Here is a 10,578-nt window from a genome sequence, read left to right as displayed (position 1 = left end):
GCCTACGAAATTTGAGCCCAGTCATGACAAAGGGCTGTCTTTAGCAGATCGTCATTTTGGTATTTTTTTAGCCATAACATCGGCCAACAAAATGCCCTTTTGAAAAGTCGAGAGGATCGAGAGTTTATATTCGGTGACCGTGGAGGCCAACGTCTGCTTGAAATTAAAAACGAAACGTTGTTTCCGTTAGCTTATCTTGCTTGAAGTCCAATTTCTCATTTATTTCAGTCTCTTGATCCATATAAAATTTAAAGGGTAAGTGTTATGGGGCGTACCTTTGAGATAAATAAGATGTTATTAGTTTAGATAGTCCTATCCTTGTCGATGCACCTACACAATAAGACCCTCAACATTAAGAAATATCGACTATCGGATTTAAATGACTCTCCTAAAATTACATTATCTCAAAACTAATCTCTTTCATTTTTCTCTCTCCCCCTCATACCATAAATATGTGAAAAATTAAGTCTAGCTATGCTCAAAATGGTCCTAAGCTTTTTCAATGAGTTTTGGATATGTTTAGGAAGTAGGACAGCTGATCATTTAGTCAATAGACAACCTTTGACTGGAAAATCCCTATCTTAATTTTTTTCAATGTCAAAGATCAACCACCCTGAAGGATTTATTTTTCAACGGATTTGGTCAAATTTGGATTTTTCCAAAAAGTCTTGTAATTCCAAACCCGATTGCATTGAAAAGTAAAGAGCGCCTTAAAAGTGAGGGACTCCATAAGGCTTCCATTAAGGAGTAGAAAATTAGGGCGCCTCAAATCAAAATATCCTCAAAAGTTGCACGTGAAATTTTAATTAAACAATATTAGTTTTAAGTACTTATTATACATATATTATATTATCAGAATAATTTATTCTCTAAGCAAAAAAAGTAGTAGGGGAGAACGGAGTACAATTAGCCAGGGATAGAAGTAGACAGTGGATTTTTCTCATTTCCCTTAAAATGTACATTGAACAAAGTATTTTTTAATGAAAATAGGAACACATCCCCATATTCTAGAATAGCCAAGTTGCTGAGTCTTTCTTGTGCCATCGTTGACCTTAAATAATTTTTTATAAGTTTTAATTTGATAAATCGTTACTCCCATCGGCTATCGTTACTCCCATTCCGAAAAATTCCAAGCCTTCTGATGTTAGTGACTTTCGACCTATCAGCATTCTACCCTGCCTTTCCAAGCCTTTTGAGCACCCTATTAAATCTCAAGTCGAGGAAAACTTTAATCAGAAGAACCTACTTTCTGATTTTCAGTTTGGTTTGCGGAAAATTCATAGCACTACCAGTGCTTTACTCCGTATTAATCATGACATTCGTAAGCTTGATCAAAAATATTTTGCCCTATTAATTCTTCTTGATTTCTCAAAAGCTTTTGATAGCATAAACCACTCACCTTTTCTTTTTAAACACCATTCCCCTTATTCTTTTTCGTCTACCAGCTTAAAATTACTAGAATCCTACTTAGTTGGTCGGAACCGTCGGAACCAATCTGTTAAATTTAACCGTGAAATGTCCGCAACTTTGTCACTCTAGGGGTATTGGACAAGGTTCAGTATTAGGCCCTCTCTTTTTTTCTATTTATATAAATGATTTAGCTTCAACTCTGAATAATAACAATATTAATTTTCATTTTTATGCAGATGGTCTGCAGATCTATTGCTTCGGTGATCCTATTGCACCTGATGCATGCTTTAGTCAAGCGAATGAGATACTTCATCTGATTTCTCAGTGGGCTGTGAATAATGATCTTCTTTTCAATCCGGGTAAATCTCAAGCTTTGCTAATCACAAGTGGGAGACACCATCCTGATCCACTTCCTCTTTACCTCAATGGTGAGGTTATACCTTACGTCCATAATTGGAATTATTTTCAATGATTCTTTGGCTTGGGACGACCATATTTCCTACATAAGTAAAAGAGTTAACTTTTCCCTTTATACCCTTAGAAGGCATCAGTACTTCACCCCTAAGGATATTCGACTGTTATTAGTTCGTGCCCTGCTCCCTCCCCCTTTTTTCCTATGGTGCTGAACTCTTTTTTTCTTGTATGAGGCGCCTGACTATCACATTCAACAATTGCATTCGCTATATCTTTAATCTCCATCCCTTCGATCACGTATCTCCTTACTAGTCTGAGTTTTGGTGAGTACCCTACCAGCTTTCCTGCAGTCACGTGCTATCGATTTCATATCTCGCGTTCTCAAATATCACCAGCCTAGATATTTGGCAGAATTTCTTCTTCCGGGTTCATCCGTTAGGTCTTTGTGTCTCGTTGTACCGAGATCGGGGAGCCGCATTCTTCATAACTCTCTTTTTGTTGAGGGAGTTACTCTCTGGATTGCACTTCCTAGAGAGGAGAAACGGCGGCTTGTCCAAACCTTTTTGGCATTTTAGTTTGCTTTTATACCTAAACGTCAGAAAGACTTTTTTCCTTTCAAATGATGCAGATGACTTATACAACCTGAGAAAGAGCATTTCCACCGTTTGGCTCAGGAGGTTGGTCACCAACGCTAAGACGGCGGTGGACGCAAGCATTGCTTTCTGACAAATCTTTATCTTTATACATATCTTTATAAATGTATCCTTTACCTTTTTCTTCTGCTTTCAAGAGCACTAGCTCAAAAGCATGGTTATTAAATAAATAAATAAATGACCTTTAGCAGCTTGGTATAGATACAGGCACGGTGAGAAAAATTCTCAGAGCGGTACCCAATGTTGGGTAGGCATCCGGTCCAAGTGAGGCTAGGTAGATCAGTATTCCCTCTTTGGTGCCAAGTTCAGACTTACTCCATTTGCTTTCGTTCTTTTTAGGAGGAATATGAAGTCTATCAAATCATGAAGAAGTTATTCGTCTCCATTTATGACGGTCACAATTGGTGATCAATCGGTAAAGTATCGGTGTAATTTAAAAAAAAATAGTTTAAATTGTATAAAGATTTTTTTTAAAAATACCCTCTTGATCATTTTTCAACTTGAATATGGTTTTATGATGATTTAAAGACAAAGTTGATTTGAAAAACAATTTATATCCCTATTAAATTTGAATGCAGCACTCAAAAAAATTGCTAAAAAGATTATTATTTAGGTAGAGCTCCTTCTAGGGAGTTCGAGCAACTCACAAAGCCTCGGAAGCTTTCCTACTCCTTTTGGATTTGTTCTTGGGGATTTCTAAATTATATACCAATACCTGCAAAGTGCGCCTAATCCCATCTCTGACGAAAGGTTGGATCAGCTCCAATTCATTTTTGGTCATTTTTCTTTGCTGGACAATAAATTTTGAAATACTTTTTGCCAGTTGCTGCTTGTTTTTCCCAAGATCCTTGATTCACTTTTAGGTGCATTTTCAATTTTGGAATAGCTTTCTGATGATTTATGAACCAAATTAAATCGGTAGTAAAACGGAATGTACCCAAAAGTAAGCGCAAAGATTGTTTATGGACGAGTAGCGCTATTTTGAGTTTGAGCATTCCGCAAACCTCGGACACTTGGCCAGTGTTCTTTTTTGCAGATTTCACTCCAAATCAGCATTTAGGGAGTTTTTAAGATAATAATTAAACCTATGAACACTGAAAATGGGTATAGATGGTAATTACCTGAAATTGAGGGATTAATGTAAGCTGTAAGGAATCCCAGGTAATAGCTGTTTCACATTCCACCATTTATCCGAATTGCAAAAAGAAGAGAAAGACGAGTTTGCGAAAGAGAAAGAATGGCTAAAACTCATTAGGCATTTAATCAGCAATAAGAGAGAGTTTCTAAAGAAAGAATTTTAGATAAATGCAGAACTGTGATTTTTCCCAATTATATCACGATATTTTATTCAATAATAATTCATCAAGTTGTTTTTTTTAGTAGTTTCCTTTACACCACACACCACTTTTGAAATTATTATGCAAGTTTTTTTTTATTATCTCTTTCAGTATTTATCTCTCATTCTCAGTAGCCCCTCAAAATGTTCTATCTATTGTAAATTTAATCATTCAGGAATAATTTCAAATTGGGAGATTTTTTTTTACAATATTTTGAATGTTTCAAACTGCAGCTTTTTTTATTATTTTATTTTTATTTTTTTTCTGTAGAAATAACTTTTCGATTTTCCTTTAACTCTCCTTGGATCATTATGTTAGGCTCTCCCATGTATTTCATCCCATGCTTCAAGTAACGAAAGATATATCATTTTTTTATCAGTTTCTCTCATGTGATATATAGATTTTTTTTCTCATTTCCATCTGTATCTCTATGCAATGACGAAGCGCCTTCGGGAAAATCATTATAAATCTGAATTGACAAATACAACATTCTCAGGAATTGCAGAAAATAAAGAGAAAGTATTAACCTTGCACTTACTTGGAAATTGTCATAAGATTCTAGCTAGCATCTCCAGCCAGGGAGTGGAAACGATTTCCTATGGTGACCGGTGAGCTTTTTGCCACTTCTGAGGGTCTAGCAGACCGGCTGCCGTGTTTCACCTCCTCAAAGCCAGGGTCCAGTTTCTTCTTGGGCGCCTCTGGCTTTGGAGGAGCTGCTCCAAGCGATGGAAAGTACTCTTCACTCGAGATGTCTGGCGCTACGCCACTTTTCATTTCACGCAATTTCACCTTGGCCAACTGCAAACATTACTTTTAGTTAGAACAGATTTCGTCGTTACACTGTGAAATTTCAAGAAATTTCAAGAAATTTCAAGAAATTTCAAAATTCCTTGAAATTTTCGAAATTAATGGGGAATGCTGTGCTGTATATATAAAAATATACATAAATCTCAGAGAAAATTCTCCAAGTCCATTTTGACAGAAACATCTTGAAGAAAGTGTCAGTAACATTTCCAAAACTTACGAATTTCTGCAGAATATTCTGCAAAATTTTCCGGGTGGGATAACCAATTATTCAAAAAAAAAAAAGCTCTACAAATGCCGTCTCATGCGTCTGCCGTCGTCTTAGCGTCACCAGCCTCCGAAGCCAGATGGCTAAAATGCTTCTTCACTGACTGTGTAGGTGTAGTCATTGAAACGTTTGATTTTAGAAATTGTTATTTAAAGTTTAACAATGGCAGAAACCTAGCGCAAATGCACAGGGATAAGGAGTGCGTTTTTTTGTAGAAGTACCATATAGCCAAAAGATTGTTCGCACCCTCTAAATGGAGATGAGATCTTCGGAAATTTAAAATTAATTAAACATAAAAAGATAAAGAGAAAAAAATTAAGAATAAGACAAAACCATGTCTCTCTTAATGTTAAAGCGTGTATACGAAAAATTTTTGCCAAAGCTTGATATGATATTTTCTTTCTTGGCGTTACAAGAGAATTTAATCGGGGGTGAAATGATAACTTTAGCTCTCGCTAGTATCGACTCGATACTGTCAAATCTCTAGTATCGTTAAATCCAAATGATGAAATGAAATAATTGTCGGCTCTTCTTGCATTGTCGACTTGTTATTGTGACACATTGGGACAGTGCAACATAACCTCACTAGTTGCATTTTGATTTGCAAAATAAAGTTTTTCCAATGATTTTAGTCTCTCAAACAATGCAACTTCAATCACTTAGTAGCTGCTTCCACTCATAAGCATTTCCCGTGTAGTGTAAAGATATTTTTGTAATTGAATATAATTAATAGAATAAAATATTTCGCATCCAATTTGGCCAATATTATTTCAATGTTACACCGTGTTTTACGATGGGCACAGAATAAATAATATTTATAAACATAAATTAAAAGATTGTAAAAAAGATTTTAATTGCCGAAAAAAACCTTAAACTTTCAATGAATTTCACTTTGAGAGTACAAATCGACAGCATCAGAGCTGTCGATAAATTAGTGGCGATAATTTATTATCGACACTAGCGACAAACAATGCAAGTTATCATCTCGATCGCCCATAATCTACACTCGACACTAGCGATTGGACAATTAGAGAGAGTTATCACTTAACCCCAGCTTTCTTTTGGAGTAATTGCAAAAAGATGGAGAGCATGCGAAGACTAATAGTATACAAAAATCTTAAGAATCCAAATGCGAGTTATACTGAGATCGCGAAATTGACCGGGAAGTGTTCCGCTTTATAATTCGGTTCATAGAACTCAAGATTGTTGCTCAAAAGCCATGAGGAAGTGCACGAAAGCCTGGCATTCAGGACAAAAGGATGAAAAAGACAATGCTAGAGTTTTTCGAGAATCAACTCAATCTTTCCGTGCGTGATTTTGGCAAAAAGATGGGAACTTAATTCGTAAAATCAAGGAGAGGAATAGTTTAATAATAGTTTGATTTATTTATTTAGGGGAATATAGGCAGGCTTCGCACGTGTGAGCTTTCGAAAGATGCGAATTTTCTCTTTATTTCCAAAGAGTTGGTTCCGCATTTATTAGCCATAAGTTAAGTATTTATGAACCTTATCTGCATTGTAAAAATAGGCAGCCAAGCCCTTCTTTCCTAGGTGCTAGGATCACAAATAGAAAATTGGCCCAAAATGGGTAACTTTGATGGCGCACATTTCATTTGATTTCTCACAGTTAAACTCATTTCTAAGAAAGATCACTTGCACAGTAGATGAAGAGTATACTTGAGATGATATTTACATAATAATTTTTTGCATCGGAGGGAAATTATTTTCACGGTGGCGGAAAATTCGCAGGTACTACACTGTGTGTGGTTTCAAACACTGAATATGTGAGCGTTCGCACATCCATATCAGACAACTCCAGCTTGAAAATCATAGCCTCACTAAAGCCTCATAAGCCACAGTGAGTCATTCGTGGTCATTTCCTCTTCCATAGGCGTATAGTCTCCTTCCCATCTTTATGAGACGACCGACGGTTATTGACAGTGTGAACCGTGTGAACATGTTCATAGTCGATTTTTTGATATTCATTTGGAAGAAAAAATAGTGCTCCAGAAAATATGAAAAACGTGTTTTAAAGATCTTTTAATGCAGTGATAGTTTGCGCGGGTTCACGGGGGTAGGAGAAGTTTGGCGTGCTTCGCACGCGCGAGCCTTCGAACAATCCGAATTTTCTCTTTATTAGGAAAAAGATGAATTCTAATTTCTTAGCCATAATACAGGTAATTATGAAACTCATCTTTAGAACAGAAATAGACGGTCTAACTCTTCTTTCCTAGGATCTAGGATCATAAATAGAAAATTGGCCCAAAATTGGTAATTTTGATGGCACATATTTCGTGTGATTTCTTACAGCTAAGTTAATTTTCAGACAAAACCACTTACACCAATGGATAAAGGGTTAATGTGGGTTGATATTTGCGTAATAATGTTTTGCATCGGAGGAAGTTTTTTCCCTACTGGCGAAAAACTCGAAAATACTACACTGCGTAGTGGTTCAACCGCTGAAAATGTTTAGGTACGGCAACCCATTAGGCAACTCTAGCAGCTTGAAAATCAGAACCTAACCTCACTGAGGAAAATAAAGGGAAGAAGAGATGAAGAAAGGGTTCAGAGAGACCAAGAAAATTGAGATGATAAATTTTTTATGTTGTCGCATTAGAAATCCTCACATTTTAGTCGATTTGTCGACATTAAAATGCAAGAAAAACAGTGCTTCAGATAAATGGAAAAAAAATGCTTAAGGGGCATTATTTTAGTGATATGATAGTTTTCACGCATTCATGACTCTTTAATCTTGCAATCGGTAAAAAATATTTAATTGGGAGAAAGAGCTATTCCAGGAAAAATGCAATAAAGAACCTGTACCACCTATAGGTTGAACCTTGGCTCCACAGGCAGGAAAAATTACCTGTCCAGGAAAAATCATAGATTTTGTGGTAATGAATCAGGCACATATAGAAACCCAAAAGACCAGAGATTTTTTGATGTAGCGTAATTTACTGTCCATTTCACAGTTTAGTCAGAAAAAAATCTTGAAAATGGACTTCGAGAAAACGTGCGAACCATGCCTAACTTCCCCTACAGTATAACAATCGGAAAATAATTTTTAATTGTAGATAAAATTTATTTCGAGAAAAAAAGCAATGACGAACCCAAACCCCCATCGTGTGAACGCTGCCCCCGGGGCCAAGAATCGCACAAATCGTCATATTTTTTTCATTTTCCTGTCCAGGGAAACCCAACAATTCTGTGATAGTGGACTAGGCATGCAAAGAAACCAAAAAGATCAGAGAACTTTTTGGTGTAGTGCAATTCACTGCCCATTTTACAGTTTAGTCAGAAAAAAGTCTTGAATATGAACCACGAAAAAATGTGCGAAGGCTGCCTACATTCCCCTGCTTGACGTCAATAAGGACTAAAGAAAACAAAAATTCTTTAGGGTAAAATTTGGAAATGGGACCATTTAAGAGAGAATGGAAGTTTATATAAATTTGTGTGCTGAAACTGGCTTGCATATTCCGGAATTTTGGTGTGTCCGACTTTAAGCAATTTACTCTATCATTTGCACAGAAATAAATTATCCAAAATTTGCGTATTTATGTAGAGATTTTCCACAGATAGCGAAATAGAATTCGGCTGGTGGATTCCCTTCCCTGTTTGCGGGGAATCCATATTTCCCGCTCTTCGCTCCAAGCAAGACCTTTTACTATAGCGGTATAGTACTGTCAGGAAGTGTTCAGATGGAGGCACAGAGCCGGGTCACTGTCGGGCAATTGGTCGCGATAAGACTTGGTCTCCCTGAAGAATCTTTCAGGGCAAAAGTCCGACTACAGTATGATGTGTCATATCATGGCCACGAATTGAATAAAGGTCTTTTCAACAAATTACTCTTATCAACTTCTTATTTATAGGTTTTCTGTAAAATCTGGTGACTAAGACGGCGGCGAACGAATAAGAGAAACAATTTATTTTAGGCAAAATTTCAGTTTTTTTTCTCTTTCATCTTTCTCTGTATCTTTACTCTCTTTCCTATTTTTTTGTAAATTTTCTTTTAAAAAGAAGAGGAGTTATTAAAATTTTGAATAATTGTGCCTAAGACAAACTTCAGCTGTATAATGAGATAAAAATTGGCATAACTAAATTGTAAAGCATAATTTTACTTCATTATGCCGGGAAAAATAATGGTAAAGGATAATAATTTGAGGGATTATACTTCAAGACAATGAAAATCAATTTTTAATGTTTAAAATGAGACGACTTAATTCATCTTCTCTGGTGGATTACGGTAATTAAAAGTCAATTAAAGAGATACTCTAAAAGATTTTACGTATTTGCCTGAAAAAAAAACGTGTTCTACGTAGTTTTTCACTTAAATAACGTAGAGAAATTTAATAGTACAGTAGACTCTCGCTAATTTGGCTCTTTTAAGATCGGGCTACTTTTTAATTCGGGCAGCAGTTACATTTGAAAAAAAGTTTGTTGTCATTTTTCAAATTTTATTATGAATATCAAATGAATCAAATATGCTCAAATTTGGCATGGTTTGTCTTAGTTTTGATGTAATTTGTCCCGAAATTGTCCTCTAATTCGGCTGACATTTCGGTCCCATATGCCCGAATTTGTGAGAGTCTACTGTATTCAGAAATAAAAAAATTGATCTTGTACTACGACAGTAGATTGAGTGGATTTTTGGTAAATCTCGTTAATTAAAATAAATATTTCAAATAATCAATTTCTAATCTCGTATGATTAAAGTTATTGTGAATTTTACTTTACTTAATTATTAAAATTTTATCTTGTGGCCACGAGGATTTTTTTAACAAGTTTTTGGGGATAGGCTATGCATGCTAAAACAATTCGACACGATTTTTTTTTGGGTTTGCATTTAATGTATGTATTTTCTTGATTTTTTTTACACAATCTCCTACCGACTATCGCACATTTATTTTTCGATTTTGTCCTTAATGAAGTATAAGAAATTTTCATGGAAATTTCACAAAAAAAAAAATGAATCATAATACGGAAGGGTTAACACGATTTTTCGATTGAAAACATTGATTTCTTGAAAAATAACCAAACAAATGGAAAACTTGTGGGCCTTACCTGACTCTGGAGAGCCGGTGGTCTGTAGATTTTGGGCTCAGCAGGCTGCGATGGCTGAGCCGGAGGCTGAGGTGGCTGCTGTGGAGCTGCTTCCGGAACGGCCTTCCATGGCCCTGTTTTGCGTTCTCCTGCCTCGGCATTGCCTTCTGTGTCACTCTGGGCTTCAGAGCCTTGATCCCCATCTGTATGGTGGTCCTCTTCATTGAGCGTCAACTGGCCAATCTTCAATCCTGAGTAATCCTTGCGCTCCTCCTCAAAGTCCTTCCATTCATCCTCCTTTCCCAAAACAAAACAACCCAGACTGTTAGAAATCTTATCTAGGGGACGAAATGCACTCAAACTTACATGCTCTTGATTGTGGTACTCCTCTTCATTGCCGGCCCCACGAGTTTTACCCTTTGAGTCCGACTTCTTTGACGTGTCTTCGAGCTTCTTCACGAGGTCATCCGCTGTGGTAAATTTCTTCACTTTGGATTTCTTTTTATCCTTCTTGGCAAAGAAATCGTCTAAATCAGCCATTTCAGCACACTTTTGGCCACACAAAATGCAAAATTTCCAGGAAATTTGGCGAAAAATCCAACCGAGAGCCTGCCGTTTCGATGTCACAATGACAAATCGCTGAGAAATCGGTG

The 10,578-nt window shown here is 36.3% G+C and overlaps 1 protein-coding gene across 1 annotated transcript; it reads right to left on the bottom strand.

The window, feature by feature from the left end:
• Positions 1-3,719: 3,719 nt before the first annotated feature.
• On the bottom strand, positions 3,720-10,578 carry LOC129802593 (protein CDV3 homolog). Its single transcript, XM_055848536.1, has 4 exons — positions 10,292-10,578; positions 9,947-10,222; positions 4,353-4,612; positions 3,720-4,283 (listed from the first exon to the last, which is right to left on the bottom strand). Exons 1-3 carry the CDS (start codon positions 10,463-10,465, stop codon positions 4,373-4,375), a joined length of 690 nt encoding a protein of 229 aa, XP_055704511.1. The 5' UTR covers positions 10,466-10,578; the 3' UTR covers positions 3,720-4,283; positions 4,353-4,372.

Source organism: Phlebotomus papatasi, chromosome 2, assembly GCF_024763615.1.
Source record: "Phlebotomus papatasi isolate M1 chromosome 2, Ppap_2.1, whole genome shotgun sequence".
In the NCBI taxonomy this organism is placed as follows: Eukaryota; Metazoa; Arthropoda; class Insecta; order Diptera; family Psychodidae; genus Phlebotomus; species Phlebotomus papatasi.
The sequence above is the reverse complement of the archived record's forward strand: the minus strand, read 5'-3'. Positions and strand labels throughout refer to the sequence as shown.